Source organism: Balaenoptera acutorostrata, chromosome 6 (assembly GCF_949987535.1).
Source record: "Balaenoptera acutorostrata chromosome 6, mBalAcu1.1, whole genome shotgun sequence".
Taxonomy (NCBI): Eukaryota; Metazoa; Chordata; class Mammalia; order Artiodactyla; family Balaenopteridae; genus Balaenoptera; species Balaenoptera acutorostrata.
The window spans coordinates 36,132,455-36,159,162 of NC_080069.1; the positions used below are offsets into that span (position 1 = coordinate 36,132,455).

A 26,708-nucleotide genomic window follows, 5' to 3' on the forward strand; every position below is an offset into this window, starting at 1 on the left:
ACTACATTTCCTGTGGCCAAATTCTCAGAGCCCAGGAGCCCAGAGGTCAGCTTATTGAACAGTGGGAAGAGTCAATTTGTTCAAAAGACGTGCTACACACAAAACAAGTATCAGTAAGAAATAGCACTTTTCTGCCACTATCTAAACACGACCTAAAAACAAAATATAAATAAGGTTTTAAACTTCAATATGTATACTTAGCATAGGGACTACCTATTCTCCAAAATGGAAGATATTTCTGCATAATTTCAAAGTGTAATCATATAACTTCTCTCCTAATGATGTTATACTAACAAAACCATAAAATTTTAATGTTTTTAAAATGTGAAAATACTTAACAGTATAGTTATCTGTATTTATAACACCTTTTCTTTTATTTAAATCATATACATTTCATTAGAATTTCTAGCCCAAACATTGTATTTGAAGGTGAGAGAAAACAAACTGATATAGGTGAACTTCTTGGCACTTTAGTCTTAGTCTGACATTTAGATAAGTCACTTTCAAACAAATACAATGTCAAAGTGTACTTAAATTTCTTTAAGGAGCCAAGTGGACAACTCTCAAGTATTATCTATTCAAAACAAGACCTACTCAGTGTTAACTAGATTTATTTTGATCATTTTGCAGTATATACAGATATCAAATCACTATGTTGTACAACTGAAACTAATATAATGTTATATATCAATTATACCTCAACACAACAAAACAAAAACCAAGACCTACTCTTGTAAAACGCCAGATAGTCCGGGAAATGGCAGCCTTTCTACCGCTGAGCCTCTAGGCCAGTGTGAAAGGCCTCCTCTTCTCGGTCAGAACATAGGACCTGGGATGGGTAGGTTTCTGCTTACCTAGACTCATTTGCACAGCACTTCACAGCCTCCCAAGTCTCTTGCTTCTTTGCTGCCCTTACAGACAACACGTAGGTCATTTTTAATTTAAGGCCTTCACTGACTGATTTCCTTATGCGAAACAGGAAGAATTAACATGATTACTAAATTTCTGGTCCAAGTGTCAGATCTCTAGTTCCAGACTGTTCAAATGCCACTGTCATGCAGAGCTCTCTTTCCCCCAGCCCCCATTCCTCCTTAATTAGTAGTGCTTAAGGTAAAGGCCTTCAACAATATAAGTCAAACAGCCTCCCCCCCCTCCCCCGAGGTACTCCATCGAAATGTGCATTTCTAAGAGGCTTCCTGGAGGACTGACTCAAATTCATCTTTTTCTTCTAGAGGCTGGCAGTAACTGCGGAACTGCAGGGCAAAACGTTCAAATACTGGTGAAAAATTAGGAAGAGCTTGCAAGATGTAGGATTTTGGGGTATGAAATCTAAATACTGCCCTCCAGTCTTAACACCATTTTCTATGCCACCATGGAAATTCATTTAAAAGCCTTCCAAAATGACAGTTTTGGTTAAGTTCTAGAAAGATCAGGCATTATTTTAACTCAGTAGAAAAAAAAAAAAAAAAAAGAAATATGATTATACAGTTTGCAAGATAAAAGTTAAAGAATTAAATTCGCCACTTGCTTCAATATTTCAATAATTGGACCTGTCGATACCTTAGGTAAGAAAAACATAGCAACTGGTGTATAAAACTACTGAGTCAATTCGGGCACAGGATTCCGAGATGAAGAACTTCGAGGTGCAAACCTTTATAGTATATCGTGTTTCCATGGTAGTTTTATTGACTCCTTAAGAAGCCCTTGCTTGGTCTATTTGAATCCTGGGCATAGGTCAGTAAAAAGAGCGTAGCTGATTTAGATAGTTCCTAAGTTCTGACATCAACTCTACCTTAAATCTATATAACAGCAGACAATTTAAGAAGTCCATATTCTTCCAAGCCAGCAGCCATGGCAAGAGTCCCTTTCACTTGGCGCTATTACAGGGAAAACCAAGAAATACTTAAAAAAATATACAGGCCAAAGAACTGGAGTTAAGTTACTAGGGTGGGGCTGTGTAAAGCTTTGGTGAGTCACTAAATGAAGTTGTGAACTGGGGTCTTGGCACTCGGGGAACACAGAAGGAACAGAAAAGTTGGGGGGCTTGCGTAGGGTGGCGAGTACACTCTTATCTTTGGCGGAATCACTCAGACTTTTCTTTATGGCGTCACCGGCTACCTGCCTGTAGAAAAGCTCCGTCTCCGTGACGTCACGCCTCACCGACCAATGAAAGGCCTCAGTCTGCGGGCCCCGAGGAGGGTTGTGGGCCCTTTTTTGTGAATGAAGCTTCACGGACCAGCCCTCCTGGAGTCCCCGGGAGCCGCGGCCCGCTGTGCTCGGGCGCCTCGGCGGCAGCGTCCGCGTATGCGGTGGGCGCGCACGGTTACTCCGGGCAGCCCCAACCGCCGGCGGCAACACCGTCGCCTCTGCCGCGCCAGCGGGCTGCAGGCACCTGGGGGCGGGCTGGGGGTCGCCGGCAGCGGCAGGAGGCGCTGTAGCGAGGGCTGCGGCGCGGGTCCCGCGGCGGCCGCAGGAGGGAGCGGGACAGCCGCGGTGGGCCAGGCCCCTCCTCCGGCTCCTGCGCGGCCACCTCCCGCCGGGCTCCGCCGGCGCCTGCAGTCGCCGCAGCGCCGCTCCGCGCCCGCAGCCTTGAGCGCCCGCGCGCGGGGCCAGCGGGGGCTTCGGCGGGCTAGCGGGCGCGTGAGGCCATGGTCGTGGTCCCCTGACGGGCCGCGGCCGCCTCCATGAAGCGGAAGAGCGAGCGGCGGCCGAGCTGGGCCGCCGCGCCCCCCTGCTCGCGGCGGTGCTCGTCGTCCTCGCCGGGAGGGAAGAAGAGCCGCAGCTCCACGTCGCAGGAACTGCACCACCTGGACCGGCAGGACGACCTGTACCTGGACATCACCGGTGAGCCGGCGAGCGAGCGCATGGCGGGGCACCCCGGACACGCGGCACCCGGCGCGGGGGTCCTAGCCCACCCACCCGGGGCAGTAGAGGCGCCTCCCGGGGCCAGACTGACACGCCTCCACCCCCACCCCCATAAAAGCCCGAGCCGGCCACACCCCCTTCAGGATCCAGGCCCTGGGAGCTCCCCCCTACCCCGAGTTTTCTTCTGCGATTGTTGCAAGCTGTAACTTTATCCGTTTTGCACCCTCCTACCCCAGCAAGATGGCCCCAGGGGTCACCTTTCTAAATTGCGGGCGTCTGCTCGGCGCCTCGGGATTTTCCTAAATTCGAGTTGATACCGCCTCCCGGGTTGCAAGCTCGGTTGGCCCTTAAGGAGTGTGAACCTCCGAATCACTCCAAAGGATTCCCCGAGCGCGCTGAACACGCCGGCGCGGGAGCTGCAGTATTTATTTGGCGTTTGCCAAGCCTCCGCTGCTCTGTGGGAAATGGAGTCCCTCCCGCCTGGGGCGGCGTTCCCCGGTCCGGCGCGGAAGCCCCTGGTCCTCATTGCACTCACCCCCTCCCCAGCGCGCGTACGAGCACGCCCCAGACCTCCTAGGGATAATTCCCCTGCCTTGCTTCTGGAATGTCACTTTGATGACATTTGAACCGGTCAGCTTGATCAATGCCCAGAGTTGTCACTTTTGAGAAATCACAGGTAGAAAAGCAGCCGTTTGATAACTGCTTTATTATTAGTGCCTATTCTACAATTCTTGAAGACTTTATAAATCCAATTTGGGAGCCGTTGGGTTTGCCAGGATTGACACTGAAGCGTGTGAGGGCATTAAATGAGATGATGTTTGTGGAAACGCTTTGTCTACAATTTTGAGGGATTTTTCAGTCTGTTTTCTGTGGCGCAGAGTGTGTAAACCTCGGTGTGTTGGATTTTTATAAACTGTTTCCCGCCCATTGATAAACCAGGTAAGCTGGAGTGGTCAGAACATTAATTAAGAAAATGCTCAAACACAGAAATTTAGTAGAAATTATTTTCTAGGTCGATGGACAGTTGTTTTGAAACTAAGGTCCATTTCACAGAAAGTTGAGAGTAGAGCGGAAGGTATCTCGGCGTTGAGTGGATGGACCTTGGCGACGGAGGAGGTAGGCAGGAAGGGTTTCCCGTAAGTACCTGTCTCCGGCTGGCACCTGCCCAGGTCCACCGTAGCGCCTGGCGCTTTAGGAGGTGAAGCCCACTTGCTGAGGCTGAGACTAGGTCCCACCACGTTGTGCGCTCCCGGGGAGATGGCCCCGCAGAGAAGGGCCACGGGTGCAGGACCCACACAGGCCTTATGCCTTGTTATGTATACCTTTTCGAAGGACCTTGTTGAATAGCATTTAATTTGGGGGCAAGTAACACACTTACTTGGTACAGAATTCTTAATTACAAAGGTAAAGAGGAGTATTATATATAGTGAAAAGCTGGTCTCAGCCACCGGGTGTTTTTCCCCAGAGGCAACTTATGTTCCTAGTTTCTTGTGAATCCTTACAGAAATAGACTGCGTGGTTACACGTATACATTCTCTACCGTACGCAAGCACGGCAGCATACAATACGTTGTTTTGCACATTGTTTTCACAGTTTTTCTTAGCAGAAAGATTGTTCTGTATTAGTACATGGTAATAGGTAAAGTATTACCTCATTTGGTTTTAATTACTGCTTCTGCCAAAATAGATATGGTTTTAAAGTATAAAACCATAAAATGGTGTATGTGGATTTAAATGTATATGTTTTATGACTTGTTTATATATATGTGTATGTTTTATGACTTGTTTAGACAGTTCCCTATTGGAGACACTTGTCTCCAATCAAAAAGGAAGTGTCTGACAGCAAAGTCATTGGGGTAAATCTTCCTTCTTTATGGAGAAAAAGATGCAATGTGGCTGGCTTTCCTGAGGTAGTGATCAATGAATTAATTTCAGAAAACATCACCAAACAGAATATTAAGGAAATAGTTGGTGCACTATATAAAATCATAATACTCTTATTTAGGTGACAAGCCCAGATAATGGAAGGGTCCAATCTCAGTGTAAGATCACTCCAGGGGAGTTAAGGAAATCAACTTCCCCTACGATTTCTCCAGATGTCCCTTAGTGACAGTCTTGTATTTCTGGGAATAATGACACTTGATCAGTTTGATTGGGTGTGATATACAAGACAAAGTAACTTTGGATGCAAGGTGGGGATTTCTTTTTACTGGGCTTGTAGGAAACGCTTGATGCCTCATCCTCAGCAAATGGCAACCTGGTACCATCCTTCCCAACTTGTTTTTCCCTCAGTTATTGTTTTCTAAAAGCATTGCATGCACATTTTTAATATCAAACATTACTAAAGGAGATATATAAATATAGTTAGTCCCCCTCGCCTGGTAATATTTTCTTTCCCTTCAGTTTTCTACTCATATTCAAGTTTCTACAGATTGTGCCATACCAGTAAGAGTGGTCCTCTTTTTAATGGCTGCATGTTGTTGCATTGTATGGCTGAATTGTGATTTATATAACGCTAATAAATAAATGGTTATTTGGGAGTTTTCCAGTCCCTACTGCAAATGGCTGCAGTAGCATCAGTGTACATGTCTACCTACATGTGTGACTGTGTAAACTTGAAGTGAAGAGGCCAGGCCAAAGTATATATAGGTTTATCCATTTGTGAGTGGACTTTTGGGGCAATTATGAATAATGCTGCTATGAACAAGTTTTCACGTACAAGTTTTTGGGTATATACCTTTGGGTATATACCAAGGAGTAGAATTCCTTTGGGTATATACCTAGGAGTAGAACTGCTGGATCACATGGTAACTGCCAGGCTTTTTTCCAAAGCAGCTATACCACCAGCATTCTCACTAGCAATGTATGGATTATTCCACATCCTCACCAACACTTGTTATAGGATTGTGAAGATTATTTCCCAGTGGGGTTGGTTTGTAAACATTATTACTTCTGCCCACTCTGCCTTTAAATACATTACTTTTTTTTTTTTTTTTAAACTTTGGTCCCTTCACATTTTTATTACAGTCTATTTTATCTATAGGTTGAATTCCCATAGATCCCAGGGTATTTCATGTGTGTACATTTAACATAGGAGGCTTAATTCCTATTTTTGTTCCTCTCTCTTTTATGTGGTCACTATTTATTGTCTATCCTGCCACCCCGATACACTGGACACTACTCTTACTAGGAGCAGACTGACCCAGGTTTTATTCCTAAGCAGACCCCATCAACCTCTCATTGACCATTCATTCAGTTCTTGCCATATGCAATGACATGGAATTTTACCTGTATTCCTGGTGCAGTACCAGTGCACCATGTGAAAGAAAGGTTATAAATACAGTATAAACTGTATATGTTAATGCTAACTGAGAGATAACTGAGTAAAGATAAGATCCTAACGAGTTATCAGTCAGGAAGCAGGGAGAAGAAGGGAAGTGAGGAGGGCTTTCAGTTGGATTTGGAACTAGGTATCTAGATGAGAGAAATACCAAGGGAAAAAATGTTGGACACAGTCAGGTTTTGTTGTTGTTTGTTTGGTTTTGTTTTTTTTTTGGCCATGCGGCTTGTGGGATCTTAGTTCCCCAACCTGGGCCCTTGGCAATGAAAGAGCAGAGTCCTAACCACTGGACCACCAGGAAATTCCCCACAGTCAGGTTTTTGATTTTCCTATGAACCTCCTTGTGGCCAGATGTCTGAATCTTTTTGATCTCTATACATTCCTGTCCCTTAAATAGGGCCCTCCGTAAATGACATTGCACATTTTCCTTTCCTCTTTATTAATATAGAAAAAAAATTAAAGGCTATAACATTACTGTATAATCTGTGTTTGATAATTTATAGGATTTAATAGTTGGTACAGAAGTTCAATTTATTTTACTTTTTTTTTGTTTTTTAAATTTCTGACTAGTAACAAAAATTGTCAATAACTGCTGGCTTAAAAAATATTCTTGGTGGTTTGTCTTAAATTGAAAAATACTTTTTTTAGTGTCTGCCATTATATTCTACCTTTTAAAGAGTGTCTATATTATAACAGTAAATAATTTTATTGGAGAAGCTCTAATTGAGGTCAGGATTGTTACTTAAAAGCATTGATTAATGGTGTATTGGATACTCATCAAATAAAATTAAACAGATACACCACTACTCCTCTCCCCTTCTTTTTAGGATTTTAAAAATCACACTAGACATCATTAGACAGAAAATTTATTCATTAATTGAAGTATTTTTTGAATGCTTACTATGTAAAATAGTCATGCGTATTCATTGTTTGCAGTGATAGAAATATATTTTTCTTGATAGAAAAGGAATGCTGTTAACCTGGGGCACTGATTCAGGAGGAAATAAATTAATTTTTCTTCAACAGTTTCATGTAGTAGATTATTGAGTTTCAGTAACTGAAACTCATCAAAGTCTATAGTGTTCATTTTTCTTCTTATGACTTATGTCTATACTTACTCTCTGTGTAATGTGAATTTATTTTCTTGATTTATGTGCTTGCTTAATTCTTCAACATCTTTACTTCTGATGGTATCATGTTAGTCATCTGCTTTGAGTCTCATTCCTTAAGGCACCAATAAAAAGGCAAAAACAACACAGTTTCAGTGTTGCTGCCACATAAAGAGTGTTTGGGCATAAAGATAAAGGGGAGGTGGAATAACTGGGTTACAGAGATAGTTGTGTTTTTTTAAATATTTCTTTATTTATTTGGCTGCACTGGGCTTAGTTGCGGCATGTGGGATCCTCATTGAGGCATGCGGGATCTAGTTCCCTGACCAGGGATTGAACCTGGGCCCCCTGCACTGGGAGTGCGGAGTCTTAACCACTGGAGCACTGGGGAAGTCCCACAGAGATGGTATTAATGCCAGGAGTTGACAGCACAAATTAACTGCGCTGTGCCTTAGAATGGGAATGAATTTCTCCAAATTTTGTTGGGGTTGGGGAGAGCTGGAATGAAACCACTTTGTGGATTTTTAGGATGGAAGGAAGGCACTGGCACATACCAATGACATTTCTTGGAAATTTCTGAGATAGTCTCTGGGGAACTCTGAATTGATAGAACTGGTATTTTTTGAAAGAATTTTAAGAAATCACCTAGGAATTTCACAGTTGTCCATTTTTCCCTGTGAAGAAACCAAGACCAGAGATAAGTAATTTTGCAAATTTGTAAAATAAGTTTGCAAATTTGCAAACTGCAAATTAATGCAGTTTCTTTTTGGGAAGGTCATGATTACCTGCCTTTTATTCTTTCTGACATATAAAGCTGCTTCACAGTTATACATAAATGATTTCCTGAACATCTACTAGTTAGTCCTTTGCTACTTTGGCTAGTAGATGATGTCATAGTAGATGCTCCAGAAGTAGTTATCTATGAAGTTGAATTTAGAGAGATGAATAATTATCTAGTGAATTTGGAAAAATGAGCAAACTAAGTACACAATTCAGGTCTTTCAGAGCTCATGCTGTTTTCCAAGTTGGCCATCATTTACACCCCTGATCTTCCAGATATTTCATTCCTTCAGCAAACATGTAATGACTATCTATTCTGCCAGCCTTTTTTTCCCCCTTCAAGTGCATAAAATAGGTCACTGCTGGAGAGAGTCCCTGCTCTCATGGAGGTTATGTTCTTTTCTTTATTTGAGAAAATAAAACTTGGAGGGTTCCTGAAGAGGAACCATATCTTGGCTGACATCTTTGGGGAAGAAAAACTTTGATGGTAGAGTTTTTGAAGAGCTAATTCTGGTAGTTAGGCTCGAGGACACCAGGGAAAGCTGGTGTCTCCCCACACAGGGGCTGAACGCAGCCAGATTTAATAACCTTTTGGAGCCTGGATTCTCATCTGTTAAAAAATAAAAAGTCTGCAGGGTTGTTGGGAGGATGAAATGAAGGGGATGCATGTTAAGTGCCTGGCTTGGTGCCTCGCTGACAACCGGGGCTCCACAAATGGTTTCTGGTATTACAAGTGTGCCAGCAGTGGGCAAGGCCGGCGGGTACAGAGGACACACTGAGACAGTCATCATGGTTGAGAGGGTTTCAGGCTCAGAAGCAAACATTTCCCCCATACGTGTACTTGCACAAAAGGTTCGGTGAATCAAAACAGTGAAAATGCAGTGTGTTCCTCTCCCTGCTTCTGAATGTAATCTTCAGAGCAGAAACGCTGCAGATGAGGCTGGCTCAGTATTTGTCGGAGACTGAGGAGGTTTGGCGCCGTGTTGATAATCTTTTCTGCCTTGGGAAAAACGTTACAGTTTCACTTTAAAGATTTCTTGTAAAAGGAAGAATAAACCAAAACTCTTCAGAGGCTATTGTTACATGCTTTTATTATACTGAAGAGTTTGTATGTTGCCTACTATTAAATTGCAGCTAAGTTTATGGGGGGTGGTTCTTCATAAAAATGCAAAGTCCTCATGGGAGAGCCTCAGGTAGAAGGTTATTTTTTAAAAGTGTGTTAAGTTATTTACTGATAAAATACAAATTTTTCCGAGTGACTAACTTAAAGCATGACTGTGCCCTAGTACATCGGTTTTAAAAGAGTATTTCACAGATCCAAAAGCTTTGATACTGATGGTGCATATTATTGGCAGACAGGGTGTTTGTTTGTTTTGGGTAAAACAAGTTACCTTTCAAAAGACCTTTCTAATGTTTAATGTGTGGCACAGAGACCCAATTTATTTGGAAGGGGTGGGAGTTAGAAAATAAGATAAATAAGAAATGATATCTTTAAATATATTTTTTTTATTACACTGGGAAAAAATAATTTTAGTAGCCAGTATTTTGTTTTTCTTCCCATCCTAGCTACAGAATATTTTTATTTTAATCTTAGTAAGTCCTTTAAGGTCCTTCACATTAAAATTACTTTTATAATTGTCTTTAAAAAGAAATGAAAACATGGGTAGATTGGTTTATCTGAGTATTTAAAAGCCAATCCTCCCTTAGGTCAGGTACCATTATGAGTGAGGTAAGTAGGTCCAGGGGTTACTCTGGGCCAAAAGTGGAGAGATTGTATGGAGACAAAGAAAGTGGTGCAGCAGGAGCTAACCAATTTTCAAATACTGTGTCTTTACAGTTTTTGATTTTTAGCTTCCAAGGTTGGTTAGTCACTTAATTTGTAGAAGTACTGACTACCATATTAGCCAGGGATTACCTTAGAAAACAATTTCCAAAATAAAATTGATTTTAACTTCTGAAACACAAGGTTATTTAACTGGAATTTGTACATCTCATCTGAATTCTCTAGTTTATTTGAAAGTTTTACGCCCTTCTCTCTCTCTCTTTTTTCTATAGCTTTTCATGGATACTGCTCCAACAAAGGTATTCAGATCATTGACTCTACTTTGCAGTTCTTTGATGATTTTAAAACTGTGGATTTAATCTGTTAGTTGTGATTCTTGGTTCCGTCTCTTCCTGTTTGCTTGTCTTAATTTTAGTCTTAGGTAGCAGTTTTCGTTTTCTATAACTGTAGAGTATCTTTCATATGTTTACGACTTAAGTTGAAATCTGTCTTTACATGAAAGAAAAGTTCTGTTGGTTTCTGTGTACAGGTGATGCTGGAAGTAGTTTCTGTGATATTTTATGGGGTTAATTATGAATGCTATGTTTTGGATGGTGGATATTTTTGGTAATACTAAATTTTTATTTTAATTAAATCTCACTTTTGTAGGTGCTTGCCGAAAGGATACTTAGAATGAGTTGTTATGACATCTGTTCTTGATTTTTTTCCCCCCAGGTTACTTTAGTTATTTCTAGGCATTTCTTTGCTTAGTGGACAGGTATATATCTCACTTACTGTTTTTGGTAAGAGGGAAATCTCATGAAATGCCAACCTGAACTTTGGGAACAGGAGAGTTCTTTTGTATCCTATTTAAAAAAAATTTTTTTTTTAAATATTCTGATTCCCTTTGATTTTCAGGTTCCTCAACCAAGGCCATTTACCAAAAGAACAAATCTGAATGGCCCCATATACTTAATTATTTTCAATTGAAAATTTTCTGACTTTATCCTCTTCATCTTTTATTCAGTTTTTAATTCTTAGTATAATTTATATTCTAGAGGAGCAATTCTCTTAAGAGTCCTTTATTCACCAGTCATTTCAAAGATTTGGTCCCATTGTCTTTGAGTCTGAAAAGCTGAGGAAGCTAGGCAGGGTAAATTCATTCTAATTGCATAATATCGCATATTGATTTCATTTCTCAGGTAGTTTACTTTTATACCATTAAAATTTGGTCGAAAGTGTACTTTTCACAAAGGCAAAAAACATCTTGTTCCTGATGCCAGTGATATTTGTTGTTCCTTCAAGTTCTAATTTGACAGTAAAATTACTTTCTTGGCACTGCTATGCAATTTATGACATTGATCTTTTTATACCCAATCTATAATGTTATAATATCATTACAGATTATGAATTCTGCAAAGTCCTCTATTTTAGGACCATCTCACCTGAATCATTCTCTGCATTTTGCTCATTTATCCTCATTTGTATTCGTATGGATTGTGCTATGGAATTTATTCAACAAATATTTATTGAGCAACTACTTTGAACAAGGCAGTGGGCCAAGTATTACTGAGGAAGGGAGGAGGGGATATGAAGATTTAATAACAACATGCTCATTATTACTGAAAGATTGAGAAGGCATACACTCTTAAGTCATCATCTCAATGAAGACGGGCAGTGAAGGAATCAGTCATTATGTAATTTTGCTCTCTTAATTTAAACAGTGTCAGTTTGAGAGAAATTTGTGATGGAAATGTTACTTGATAATTCCTACACAAAGTGAATTATTTTTTTCAATATGTGGTCAAAATGATCTGTCCTATGGTGTCTTTCTCGTGTGTGTGTGTTTGTGTGTGTGTGTGTTTGTGTGTGTGTATGTTTTAACCTTTAAAAGAAATGAGAAAAAGCTTCATTTTGGTATATAACTAATCATATATATGTATGATATGAATATATGCATATAGTTAATAATATCCTGAAAACTATATCTCTACTAACACAGAGCCAAAGTGAAAGGTCTGAATTCCAATTAATTCTGTATTACTAATTTCAATGTCAAAGTATCCCACAGGACATAACTTAAAATGAGATACTTCATTTTATTTTTAAGAATACCTTATTTATTGGTAAGAAGTAATATGGTAAGAAGTAATTATAGAGCACCTTTTATGTTGAGTATTGCTTCTTAAATTAGAGACACTAAAGATGGCTAAATATTTTAAGAACTATATTTGGCATGTGTGACTTTTAAACTGAAAAGCATTCTGATTTTCACATTCTTTTATAGGTGCTGAGGAAGAATTGCTTTGACACGAATGTGTAGCAGAATTAACATTATGGTTTTACATTTTTGGGAGCTGTTCTCAATCTGCTCTTAGAATTTTTTTATTGTACTGCTGTCATTAGGTAGCTTTTCGGAAGCGCCTAATACATGAAACAAGCATCTTAACATTCATTTATTTCCTTTTTGACAGTGTACTGTCAAAAAAGCTTAGAATTTAGCTAGCAAACACAACTGAGGTTGGGATTTTAACTCCACTATTATATTCTAATTTTAAACTATTGTGACTAAAAGGGCTTGAAGTAAAAATCCACTCAGGATATGTTTGAGTGTGTATTATAGTCTCATCCTTGCAATGGGTGCTGCAAGAGCTGCGATAGAGATTTCATAGTTGACCCCGGATCTCTGGGAAGTGACACTAGTACACGGAACTGGGTGATATCTATATATCTTCTGTATCACATAGAGGAACTTATCTGTGAATGTCATGGACACTCAAAGATAGATGCGTCTGAATGAATGTGATCCTTGGAAAGGAGGCTTGAGCTGTGTTTTAAATGATTCTCTTATTTTCTCCTGCAGAAGTAGCAGGAACTGTTCTTGACAGTAATACACAGTAGTCTCTGCTTTCTCCTTCCTCCTGACAGTACCATTGCTACTACTGTGGTGGCATTTGTATGTGTGTAGGGTGATTGCTGGGATTGGGGATAGACTTTATCCCAGCATGGGATACCCCCCTCCCCGACCTGTCCTGCTCTTGTATTCAGCAGTTAACCTGAATTAAATAATAACTTTGCTCCAAAATGGAAAAATACTTTATTTAGTGAAATCTCTCTTACTCAAGAGGGCAGGAAAAGGAAGATAAACCTTAAAACGTTATTTATTTAATAGGACCTATTCAGATTATTTTGAACAAATACATTTTTAGAGGCTAAATTTGTGGATTCAGAACACAATCATTTCCAGGCACAGTGCTAAAGGAATTTTTTTTTTTCTTGTGGAACACTTTTGCGAATTTCCAAAATAAAAATGTTGGTTATTCCAAAGGCTAAGCAATAAACTTGGATTTTTAAAAAAATCCATGCTTTGGATTAAGGACTGTATTTTAAAATGATTTCAGAAAATGAGTATTATTCTAATATAGAGATTTATGAAAAGGATTAATAAATTTTGTTTTATGCCACAAAAGCAATTTTTAAATAATGCCAATTTCTTTTGTGTGCCTTTTACACACCCCATTTAACATAACCATATGCAGTGCTGCTTTGTTGTAATTATATTGTCTTCAAAACATTTTACTAAGAATAAATAGGCATATATAAAACTGCAGTCAATGTCTTGTTTCGGATTCCCCCAGAACAGACTGAGTCAAGGATTCCAAGGCAAGTACTTTCTTTAGGAGATGGTCCCAGGCAACTCTCAAAGTGAAGTAGGTAAGTGAGAGGATCAGGAGGTGCAGGCCATAGACAGCTCATTAGCAAGCAAGTTACTTACTGTGGTAGCTGTAGTTTGATCCCACAGGGGAAATCTGGGAGCCAGTGTAGAATACGTGAGGATGGAAGGGGGCTGGGATATTTGTAAACTAGTAGCTCAGAGGGTGAGTGATAATTTTGAAGTGCTGTGAGGGCAGCCCAAATGGGCTCTGCAGGTGGGAGAAAGTCCTGAAAGAAATGTTGGTATAATTGGAATGTGTGCTGAGAAGGGGAGGGTAGGGAGCGGTGACTCCTGCAGTCGGTCATAGTATGGTTAAATTTTTTCTGTGTGCTCTTAGTGCTATTAGTGTTTTTTTTTAGCTATTTAGCCCTCAACCATTATCCCAAGTTGAGTGTGTTATTGTCACTGTGCTGTGTCCTGGTGAGGCAATTTTGATAGCAAATATTGGGAAGAGGCACACACGTGACAGGGCGGGTTTGTTAGAAAGAACCAATGGGAGAGTATTAAGCTGGATGTTTATGATGCGAGCTTAATGAAGCCTTTGCAAGGAATTGTTTAAGGAAACTAGGTAAAGATCTGTGTGCAGTTAAGGATAGTTGGAAGTTCTTGGATTTTTATGAAAGGCTTTATAAAGATCACTGTAGCTTGGAGATTTAACTAACAGTTGTGATTAGCATCTAGAAGAATTATGGCCAGAGACATTCCTGACTTCAGTGAATGTGAAGTGACTGGAAGGAGCTGAGCCATTGCCAGTGTAGAACGCCAGGACTGATCTCCTTGGACACTATGGATTCCGTGCAAGTACCATTTCCAAGAACTCCTCACCCCCAGCTAAATGGAGTTTATGCATACATGTGAAGTCAGCCACCTTATGTCATTTATTTCCAATAAGGCCAGATAACAAGCATTAGGTACTCTTATGAGTGGTTCAAGATAAATAAATCTACTGATTTAATTGCTCAAGAGTTTATAATCAATGTATCATATGCGTGTACAAAGTAGGGAAATCACAGTTTACCTTGTGTAAGTAAGAGTTATTTTCCTGCCTTTTGGATGCTTTTCCCATATTATTAAAGCTTTGCACAGTTCCTTTTCATTTTTCTTTGGAAAAAATAATTCAGTCTATTTAACAGAGGGGGAAAATAGTCATACTGCTAATCTTGTGAGAGGTAGACTTTAACAATGCTGAAGCTTTCACAGGGGATCAAGATTCAGTAATAAATGCCTTGACTTTGGAGATATTAGAAATAGTTTTTCATCATTTTCCTAAATATGAGTGGGCAGCTTTTAGAACTTATTAGAAAAACTAGTGCTGGTGATGTTTCCTGCCCTATAATCCTGTTCCATATTCTTGAGGTGCATTCCTGATCCTGGGTTCCTGACACATTTATCATTGGTCCATGCAAGCCCCTTTATTAGGCTTTCTGTTTTTGAAATATGGCCCACTAAAGAACACTCAGTATACTCTTCAACTAGAGTTGCTTGTTTTTCTTTTATGTTTTTTCTTTTCTTTATTTTTTGAATAGATAATACATGCACATGGTTCACAATTTAAAAGATACAAAAGAGTAAACAACACAGAGTACACTTTCACCTGTCACCTAGCTGCCTATTTCCCCTCTTCAGAATCAGTTGACAAAGCTGACCTCTTATGTCTTACCAGAGGTTTCCTATGTATTTACAAATATATGTATATATGTGTATACAGATGTCTGTATGTTTGTATCCTCTCATGCAAATTATGGTCCATTATTCCCACTGATCTCTACCTTGCTTTTTTTCACTGCTCTTAGGTTGCTCACTGAGCCCAGAATTGGAATAAAGCGAGCTGGAGGATCCTAGTGGGCCATGCTTTCAAGATGCTCTAGATTAAGATGTGATGATAATAGCCTCTGGGTTAGTCAGTGTATGCTCCATGCTAAGGCCCATGCTAAAACCTATGTCTGTCCTCCACCTCCAAATAAAGTTTCTAAGATATAGGTGCTCATTATTTTTTAAAAAGGCAACACATAAAGAAAAAGATCAGTGATGCTACTAGCAAGGGTGTTTTCTCTACCAGTTAGTTTAGGCTTGGTTATACTGTAATAGCAAGCCCCCTCCCAATCCCAGCAGTTTAAAATAAAGATTTAATTCTTGTTTCTGTTTCACAGCCACTGTGGGTTGGCAGGGGTTTCTGCTTCCTGTAATTGTTTGGGAACCTAGGCTTATAAGTAACAGTGGGCTCTAATATTGCTGGTCCCTGTGCCAGAGGGGAAAAGAATGCTGTGGAGGGTCTTGATCAACAATTAAATGCTCATTTTCGTCATAGTTCATTGGCCAGAATTAACCATGTGGTCCCACCCAACCACAGAGGAGCAAGAATGTGCCTGTTAGGTGAACAGCATTAATGAGTACCACAGTTAGCCTTTTAGATTGTTCAGTGTATATTTGTATACATAGATATATCTATAGAGAGATATATTTTTATATCAATAAGATAAACACTAAGTAATTTTATCATTACTTTTTTCCACTTCATATGTTATAGCAGAATCTTTCATTGTCCTAAGTTTGTGTCTAAATATGTATCTCTTTTGGATGCATATTATTCTATTTTATGCCTATATAATAATGTATTTCCTTGTGGCTCCTCTCCTGAGGAAAATGTACATTAATTTCCATAAAATTGGTAGAAATATTTAGAGGTTGTAGACCCTCCCCAGCCAAGCATTGGATTCCTATCATGGTCTCTAGGTTGTAAATATAAGTGCTATTTAGAATAACCTCTCTTCATCCCCTTTGTCCCCTCATAAAGTACCATCTTATAATTTTTTAAACTTGATATTTTGTTTTTTTGTTTTGTATTGTTTTTTTGGTTTTGGCCACGCCGCGAGGCTTGTGGGATCTTAGTTCCCTGACCAGATATTGAACCCGGACCCTTGGCAGTGAAAGCGTGGAGTCCTAACCACTGGACCACCAGGGAATTCCCATAAACTTGATATTTTGGATAGGTAAATACAGTTGTCCCTCAGTGTCCGTGGGGGATTGGTTCCAGGAGCCCTGTGTATATTATTAGGGAAATTATTATCCGTGATGATTTACAAATGGGTTTTCTATTTGTCATTTGCCTTTTGATTATCTTATAGTTGTGGTTGTGATGTGTGTTTGCCATGCAAAGTTTGTAGGTGAACCTGCTAATCATTCCTCTTATGGCTTCTGGATTTTAAGTCATAGTTGAACTCAACAAAGCTATTAAGGAATTCTCATGTGTTTAATTTCTCCTGCCCTGGCCTGTATGCTGTTGTTCTTAAGCATTTTACTCACACATATCATATATTATAAACCCCACAATATTGGGTTGGCCAAAAAGTTCGTTTGGGTTTTTCCATAACACGCTACCAAAAACCCAAATGAACTTTTTGGCCAGCCCAATATATTGTTATTACTTTTGTTAAAACAATCATCTTTTAAAGAGATATAATTGAGAAAAATCGTATATATTTACCCATATAGTTACCATTGCTAGTGCCCTTCATTCCTTTGTGTAGATCCAGAGTTCCAAAAGGTATCATTTTCCTTCTGCCTGAAGGATGGTGTTTTTTTTTGTTTTGTTTTCGTTTTTTAACATTTCTTATAGTCAGGTCTCTTTTACCTTTTTTTGAATGTTTAAAGATGCCTTCATTTTTGAAACGTTCTTGCTTATTATGGAATTCAAGTTTGGCATTTTTCTTTTTTCTTTCTGTACTTGTAAAGACATTGTTCTATTGTCTTATCACTTACATTGGTTCCTACAAGAAATCTGATGTCCTTATCTTTGTTTCTCTGTATGTAATATGTACTTTTTCCTCTGGCTGCTTTTAAGATTTTCTCTTTCTCACTGGTTTTGAGAATTTGATTATAGCATATTTTTCTTCACATTGTGCTCAGGACTTGAATTTCTTGGAGCTGTGGGTTTAAAGAGTTTATCAATTCAGGAAATTTTCAACCATTATTTCTTTAATTTTTTTTTCTGCCCACTTCCCCTCCTTAATATACAATTACCTGTATATTAGGCCATTTTAAGCTGTCCAAGAGCTCACAGATGGTCTTTTCAGTTTTTTTGGATTTTTTTTTTCTCTCACTCACTTTCATTTGGATAGGTTTACTGCTATGCCTTCAAATTCACTAATATTTTCTTCTATTTTCTTATCGGCCATTAATCAAATCCAATGTATTTTTCATCTCAGATTGTAGTTTTCATTTTTAGAAAAGCTTGATTTGGGTGTTTTTTATATCTTCCATGTCTACATTTTTTTACTCTATTTAAAAAATAATAGACCTTTGAGATGTAATTCACATACCATATAATCCACGCATTTAAAGTGTACATTTCAGTGGCTTATATTTTTGTAATAGTACATTTTATGTAATATTGAAATACTAAATATTTAAAAAATAGTATTTCAGGGGATAAATAGTATATTTACAGAGTTGTGCAACTATCCTCATAATCTAATTTTGGAACGTTTTCATTATCCAGGAAAGAAACCTTGTACCTAATAGCAGTTACTCCCCATTCCCTTCACCTTCTTTTCCATCCCAGCCCTGGGCAACCACTAATCTACTTTCTGTCACTATAGATTTCCTATTTTGGACATTTCATATAAATGGGATTATACTATTATTGATATTTTGTGAGTAGTTTCTTTCACTTAGCATAATGTTTGAGGTTCATCCATGTTGTAACATGTATCATACTACATTCCTTTTTATGGCTGAATAATATTCCATTGTATGACTAGATCACATTAAACTTATATGTGTATATATATAACTTTATGTGGACATATATTTTATGTGGACATATATTTTCATCTACTAACTGAACATATGAATGCAGTTATGATAACTTTTAATGTTTTTCTCTGCTAATTCTAACTTGTGCATCAGTTCTGAGTCTATTTTGATTCACTGAGTAGTCTCTTCATAATGGGTCATGCTTTTCTGCTTCCTTGCATGCCTGGCAATCTTTGAATGCTAAATTTTACCTTAGTGGATGCTGGATATTTTTGTATTTTTATAAATCTTCTTGAGTTTTGTTCAGGGATGCAGTTAAGTTACTAGTTTCATACTTTCAGTTCTTGCTTTTATGGTTTATTAGGTGGGCCTGGATCAGTATTCAGCTGAGGACTAATTATTCATTATTGAGGCAAGACCTTCCCGAGTCTTATCCAATGCCCTGTAACTTAGGAGTTTTCACAAAATGGCCTGGAAAACAAGTGCTCTCCCAGCCTGTGTGAATGCCAGATACTGTTTGCTGTAATCCTTTCAGATGGGCTCCAGTGGTTTCCTAACGTGCGTGTTCTGTATGCTCAAATACTTGAGAGTTTTTACAAATCTCCAGGGTTCCCTCTCTGTGCAGCTTCCTTCTCTTTGGTACTCTGTACTATGAACTTTTGCTGCTTGGTTTCCCTGGATTCAGCTTCATCTCAACATGGAGTCTGCTGGGTTCTGCCTTGGTTTACCCTCTCTGTACAGTGGCTGTAAGCTGGGGTAATTGCAGGACTCACCTTTCTTTGTTTACTGTGCCTTGGGGATCACTTTCCTCCATACTCTGATATCCAGAGTCCTGAAAACCATTATTTAATGTATTTTGTCTGTTTAAAAAAAATTTTTTTTAGAAGGAATGGTAAATCTGGTCCCTGTTATTCTATCTTGGCTAGCAGTAGAAATCATGTGTTATATATTTTATGGTTCATTTTCTTACATTTAAATATTTTCTCCACTTGAAATTTATTCTGCTGTGAGGTCATAGGACCACTTTTATTTACTTTTTCAGATTGCTACCTAATACCATTTATTTACTGGACATCTGGTTTGATTTATCATCTTTATCAAGTGTTAAGTTTCTGTATATGGCTGGGTCTGTTTCAGAACTTCTGTTGTATATATGTCTATCAGACACTAGGAACACTCTGTATTAGTAATGGAGTAATAATCTGGTAGTGCTAGCTCCTTCTTAGAACTCATTAAAAAATTTTTTTTCCTCCAGCTATTCCTGTTTGTTTATTCTTGCATATTTTTCCATATGAATTTTAGGATCAACTTGTCTATTCCATAAACAAACAAAAAATCCTGCTAGTTACTTACATGAATTAACCTGGAGAAAAATAATCTTTAGGATGATGGCTCTTCTGTCCACAAACATGGTATATCTTTTTGTTTGCTCAAGTCTTCTTTTCGGTAGCTCATTAATGTGTTAAGATTTCATACCATACAGTGTCTTACACTTTACTTGTTAAGCTTTTTCATAGGTACTTTAATCTTTGTTGTTACTATTATGAATGTGATATTTTTTCTCTTCTGTTTATTTCACATATTAACAATTCTCTGAACAATTAGCTGAACTCTTTATGGAAAATATTTTAATTTTATTTAACTTTGACTCCACAGTACCTACCAAAGGGTTTGGAAAGTAGAAGTGGCAGTTCAATGTTTAGATGTTAGAATAAAGACTGAGGAGTTACTGTAACTATATTAATACTACATTTACATGTAGATGATTACCTCATGGCTTTGTTTTTAATTATTAAAGTTTAGGGATTGATCATTTTGATCTTGTTGCTATTTTCTTATTTACCCCTTGTAAATAAGACTCTATTAATATCCTTGTTTAGCTACCTGTTTTTGAACTATGTAGAGTAAGTTAGTATGGCTAATAGTGATTGTATTCAGTGAATAGATTTTTTTATTTGATAAGTGAGTAGGAATTTGCTTGAGAAGCAAAATGGTCTTTTAAAAACTTCGGGTTGGACTTCCCTGGTGGCGCAGTGGTTAAGAATCTGCCTGCCAGTGCAGGGGACACGGGTTCAAGCCCTGGTCTGGGAAGATCCCACATGCCACGGCGCTACTGAGCCCACGCACCACAACTACTGAAGCCCGCGTGCCTAGAGCCTGTGCTCCGCAACAAGAGAAGCCACTGCATGAGAAGCCCGCACACCGCAACAAAGAGTAGCCTCCGCTCGCTGCAACTAGAGAAAGCTGACGTGCAGTAACGAAAACCCAACGCAGCCAAAAATAAATGAATAAATAAATTAATAAAAACAAACAAACTCTGTGGAGCTAAAACATAAAAAAAAAAAAACTTAGGGTTTTACGCTGCTGTAAGAAATTAAAGCAAAGACACAAATAAATGGAAAGACATTCCATGTTTGTGGATTGGAAAACTTAATATTGTTAAAATGTCCATAGTGCCCAAAGCGATCTGCAGATTCAACCAATCCCTATCAAAGTCCCAACGGCATATTTGTAGAAATTGAAAACACATCCTAAAATTCATATAGGAAGACAAAGCTAAGCCCTCACACTTCTGATTTCAAAACATATTACAAAGCTACAGTAATCAAAACAGTGTGGTACTCACCAATAAAAAAGGCAAAAATTTTAAAAACTCCCCATACCAATTGTTGGGGAGGATGTGGAGCACTTAGAACTCTCATATCCTGCCATAAGGAGTGTGAAATGATACAACCACCATGGAAACCAGTTTGTCAGTTGCTTAGAAAGCTAAACATACATGTCCCAGTGATCCCACTCTAATGTATTTACCAAAGGGAAAAGATAACACATACTCACACAGACTTATACATGAATGTTCAAAGCAGCTTTCTTTGTAATAGGCAAAAGTTGGAAACCACATAAATGTCCATGACCAGGTGAATGGATTATCAAATTTTCATATATCCATAAAATGGAATAATACTATTCAGCAATATAAAGGAAAGAACTATTGATAAATGCAACAAACCATATTGACCTTGAAATCATTAGGTGGAGTGAAAGAACACTGGTAAAAAGACAAACATACTCTTCTTTTTTTTTTTTTAATTGGAGTATACTTGCTTTATAATGTTGTGTTAGTTTCTGCTGTACAATGAAGTGGATCAGCTATATGTGTACTATATCCCTTCCCTCTTGGATCTCCCTCCCACCCACCTCCATCCAAACCATGTAGGTCGTCACAGAGCACCAAGCTGAGATTCCTGTGCTTTATAGCATGTTCCTGCTAGCTATCTATTTTATGCATGGTAGTGTATATATATCAATCTGGATCTCCCAATTCGTCCCACCCTCCCCTTCCACCACTTTGTCCACATATCCTTTCTCTATGTCTATGTCTCTATTCCTGTCCTGCAAAGAGGTTCATCTGTACCATTTTTCAAGATTCCACATGTATGCATTAATATACAATATTTGTTTTTCTCTTTCTGGCTTACTTTTCTCTGTATGACAGACTCTAGGTCCATCCACATCTCTACAGATGACCCAGTTTCATTCCTTTTTATGGTTGAGTAATATTCCATTGTATATATGTACCATATCTTCTTTATCCATTCATCTGTCGATGGAAACTTAGGTTGCTTCCATGTCCTGGTTATTGTAAATAGTGCTGCAATGAATATTGTGGTATATGACTCTTTTTGAATTATGGTTTTCTCAGGGTATATGCCCAGTAGTGAGATTGCTGGGTCATATGGTAGTTCTATTTGTCATTTTTTAAGGAACCTCCATACTGTTCTCCAGAGTGGCTGTATCAATTTATGTTCCCACCAACAGTACAGAAGTGTTCCCAGTACAAAAGCATTCTCCAGCATTTATTGTTTGTAGACTTTTTTTTTTTTAATTTTTTATTTATTTATTTTTGGCTGTGTTGGGTCTTCGTTTCTGTGCGAGGGCTTTCTCTAGTTGCGGCGAGTGGAGGCCATTCTTCATCGCGATGCACGGGCCTCTCACTATCGCGGCCTCTCTTGTTGCGGAGCATAGGCTCCAGACGCGCAGGCTCAGTAGTTGTGGCTCACGGGCCCAGTTGCTCCGGGGCATGTGGGATCTTCCCAGACCAGGGCTCGAACCCGTTTCCCCTGCATTGGCAGGCAGATTCTTAACCACTGCGCCACCAGGGAAGCCCTGTTTGTAGACTTTTTGATGGTGGCCATTCTGACTGGTGTGAGGTGACACCTCATTGTAGTTTTGATTTGCATTTCTCTAATAATTTAGTGATGTTGAGCATCTTTTCATGTGCCTCTTGGCCATCCGTACGTCTTCTTTGGAAAAATGTCTATTCAGGTCTTCCAGCCATATTTTAATTGGGTTGTTTGTTTTTTTGCTATTGAGTTACATGAGCTGTTTGCATATTTTGGAGATTAATCCGTTGTCCATTGCTTCGTTTGCAAATATTTTCTCCCATTCCGAGAGTTGTCTTTTTGTCTTATTTATGGTTTCCTTTGTTGTGCAAAAGCGTTTAAGTTTAATTAGGTCCTATTTGTTTATTTTTGTATTTATTTTCAATACTCTAGGAGGTGGGTCTAAAAAGATCTTGCTGTGGTTTATGTCAAGAGTGTTTTTCCTATGTTTTCCTCTAAGAGTTTTATAGTGTCTGGTCTTACATTTAGGTCTTTAATCCATTTTGAGTTTATTATTGTGTATGGTGTTAGATAGTGTTCTAATTTCGTCCTTTTATATGTAGCTGTCCAGTTTTCCCAGCACCACTTATTGAAGAGACTGCCTTTTCTCCAGTGTATGTTCTTGCTTCCTTTGTCATAACTTAGGTGACCATATGAGCGTGGGTTTATCTCTGGGTTTCTATCCTGTACTATTGAGCTTTATTTCTGTTTTTGTGCCAGTACCATACTGTGTTGATTACTGTAGCTTTGTCGTATAGTTTAACGTGGGGGACCCTGATTCCTCCAGCTCCGTTTTTATTTCTCAAAATTGCTTTGGTTTTCTGAGTCTTTTGTGTTTCCATACAAATTGTGAAATTTTCTGTTCTAATTCTGTGAAGAATGCCATTGGTAATTTGATAGGGATTGCATTGAATCTGTAGATTGCTTTGGGTAGTATAGTCGTTTTCACAATATTGATTCTTCCAATCCAAGAACATGGTATATCTCTCCATCTGTGTCATCTTTGAGTTCTTTTATCACTGTCTTGTAGTTTTCTAAGTACAGGTCTTTTACCTCCTTAGGCAGGTTTATTCCTAGGTATTTTATTCTTTTTGCTGCAATGGTGAATGGGATTGTTTCCCTAATTTATCTTTCTGATCTTTTGTTGTTAGTGAATAGGAATGCAAGAGATTTCTGTGCATTAATTTTGTAACCTGCAACTTTACCACATTCATTGATTAGCTCTAGTAGTTTTCTGGTGGCATCTTTAGGATTCTCTATGTATAGTATCATGTCATCTGCAAACAGTGACAGTTCTACTTCTTCTTTTCCAGTTTGTATTCCTTTGATTTCTTTTTCTTCTCTGATTGCTGTGGCTAAAACTTCCAAAACTATGTTGAATAATAGTGGTGAGAGTGGGCAACCTTGTCTTGTTCCTGATCTTAGTAGAAATGCTTTCAGTTTTTCACCATTGAGAATGATATTTACTGTGGGTTTGTCATATATGGCCTTTATTATGTTGAGGTAGGTTCCCTCTATGCTTACTTTCTGGCGAGTTTTTTTTTTTTTTTTCGTAAATGGGTGTTGAATTTTGTCAGATTTTTTTCTGCATCTCTTGAGATGATCATATGGTTTTTATTCCTTAATTTGTTAATACGGTCTTTCACATTGATTGTGTATGTTGAAGAATCCTTGTATTCCTGGGATAAATCCCACTTGATCATGGTGTATGATCCTTTTAATGTATCATTGGATTCTGTTTGCTAATATTTTGTTGAGGATTTTTGCATCTATGTTCATCAGTGATATTGGTCTGCAATTTTCTTTTTTTGTGACACCTTTGTCTGGTTTTGGTATCAGGGTGATGGTGGCCTCATAGAACGAATTTGGGAGTGTTCTTCCCTCTGCAATTTTTGGGAAGATTTTGAGAAGGATGGGTGTTAGCTCTTCTCTAAATGTTTGATAGAATTCTCCTGTGAAGCCATCTGGTCCTGGACTTTTGTTTGCTGGAAGATTTTTAATTACAGTTTCAATTTCATTACTTGTCATAGGTCTGTTTATATTTTCTAATTCTTCCTGGTTCAGTCTTGGAAAATCGTACCTTTCCAAGAACTTGTCCATTTCTTTGAGGTTGTCCATTTTATTGGCATAGAGTTGTTTGTAGTAGTCTCTTATGATGCTTCGTATTTCTGCAGTGTCAGTTGTGATTTCTCCTTTTTCATTTCTAATTTTATTGATTTGCATCCTCCCTTTTTTTCTTGATTAGTCTGGCTAAAGGTTTGTCAATTTTGTTTATATTCTCAAGAACCAACTTTTAGTTTTATTCATCTTTTTACTGTTTTCTTTGTTTCTGTTTCATTTATTTCTTCTCTGATCTTATGATTTCTTTCCTTCTACTGACTTTGGGTTTTCTTTGTTCTTCTTTCTCTAGTTGCTTTAGGCATAAGGTTAGATTGTTTATTTGAGATTTTTCTTGTTTCTTGAGGTGAGATTGAATTGCTATAAACTTCCCTCTTAGAACTGCTTTTGCTGCTTCCCGTAGGTTTTGGGTCATCGTGTTTTTATTGTCATTTGTTTCTATGTATTTTCTTTTCCCTCTTTGATTTCTTCAGTGATCTCTTGGTTATTTAGTAGTGCAGTGTTTTTGTATTTGTGCTTTTTACAGGTTTTTTTCCCCGCAATTGAAAAAGTCTAATCTAATCTCACAGCGTTGTGGTCAGAAAAGATACTTGATACGATTTCAATTTTCTTAAATTTTCCGAGGCTTGATTTGTGACCCAAGATGTGATCTCTCCTGGAGAATGTTCTGTGTGCACTTGAGAAGAAAGTGTATTCTGCCACTTTCGAGTGGAATGTCCTATCAATATCAATTAAGTCCATCTGGTCTAATGTGTCATTTGAAGCTTGTATTTCCTTATTTATTTTCATTTTGGATGATCTGTCCATTGGTGAAAGTGGGATGTTAAAGGCCCCTACTATTACTGTGTTACTGTCGATTTCCCCTTTTATGGCTGTTAGCATTTGCCTTATGTATTGAGGTGCTTCTATGTTGGATGCATAAATATTTATAATTGTTATATCTTGTTCTTGGATTGATCCCTTGATCATTATGTAGTGTCCTTCCTTATCTCTTGTGACAGTCTTTATTTTAAAGTCTATTTTGTCTGATACGGGTATTGCTACTCTAGCTTTCGATTTCCATTTGCATGGAATATCTTTTTCCATCCTTTCACTTTCAGTCTGTTTGTGTCCCTAGGTCTGAAGTGGGTCTCTTGTAGACAGTATATACATGGGTCTTGTTTTTGTATCCATTCAGCCAGTCTGTGTCCTTTGGTTGGAGCATTATTCCATTTACATTCAAGGTTATTATTGATATGTATGTTGCTATTACCATTTTCTTAATTGTTTGGAGTTTGTTTTTGTAGGTCTTTTTCTTCATTTGTGTTTCCTGCCTAGAGAAGTTCCTTTAGCATTTGTTGTAAAGCTGGTTTGGTGGTGCTGAATTCTCTTAGCTTTTGCTTGTCTGTAAAACTTTTGATTTCTCTGTCGAATCTGAACGAGATCCTTGCTAGGTAGAGTAACCTTGGTTGTAGGTTTTTCTCTTTCATCACTTTAAGTATATCCTGCCACTCCCTTCTGGCTTGCAGAGTTTCTGCTGAAAAATCAGCTGATAACTTTATGGGGATTCCTTTGTATGATATTTGTTGCTTTTCCCTTGCTGCTTTTAATGTTTTTTCTTTGAATTTAATTTTTGTTAGTTTGATTAATATGTGTCTTGGTGTGTTTCTCCTAGGGTTTATCCTGTATGGGACGCTTTATGCTTCCTGGACTTGGGTGGCTATTTCCTTTCCCATGTTAGGGAAGTTTTCCACCATAATCTCTTCAAGTATTTTCTCAGACCCTTTCTTTTTCTCTCCTTCTTCTGGGACCCCTATAATTTGAATGTTGGTACATTTAGTGTTTTCCCAGAGGTCTCTGAGATTGTCTTCATTTCTTTTCATTCTTTTTCTTTTATTCTGCTCTTCGGCAGTTATTTCCACCATTCTGTCTTCCAGCCCACTTATTCGTTCTTCTGCCTTAATTATTCTGTTATTGATTCCTTTTTGTGTATTTTTCATTTCAGTTATTGTGTTGTTCATCTCTGTTTGTTTGTTCTTTTGTTTTCTAGATCTTTGTTAAACATTTCTTGTATTTTCTTGATATGTGCCTGCATTCTATTGCTGAGATTCTGGCTCATCTTT

General features: G+C 38.3%; 1 protein-coding gene across 5 annotated transcripts in view; it reads left to right on the forward strand.

Moving 5' to 3' along the window:
- Positions 1 to 2,546: 2,546 nt before the first annotated feature.
- The window catches only part of CDC14B (cell division cycle 14B), a 101,713-nt gene continuing 77,551 nt past the window's right edge, over positions 2,547 to 26,708 (forward strand). For all 5 annotated transcript variants that reach the window (XM_057549044.1, XM_057549042.1, XM_057549046.1 and 2 more), the window contains exon 1: positions 2,547 to 2,844. In XM_057549044.1, coding sequence (XP_057405027.1) covers positions 2,685 to 2,844 — 160 coding nt within the window. In that variant the 5' untranslated portion in view covers positions 2,547 to 2,684. The remainder of the gene's footprint in view (positions 2,845 to 26,708) is intronic.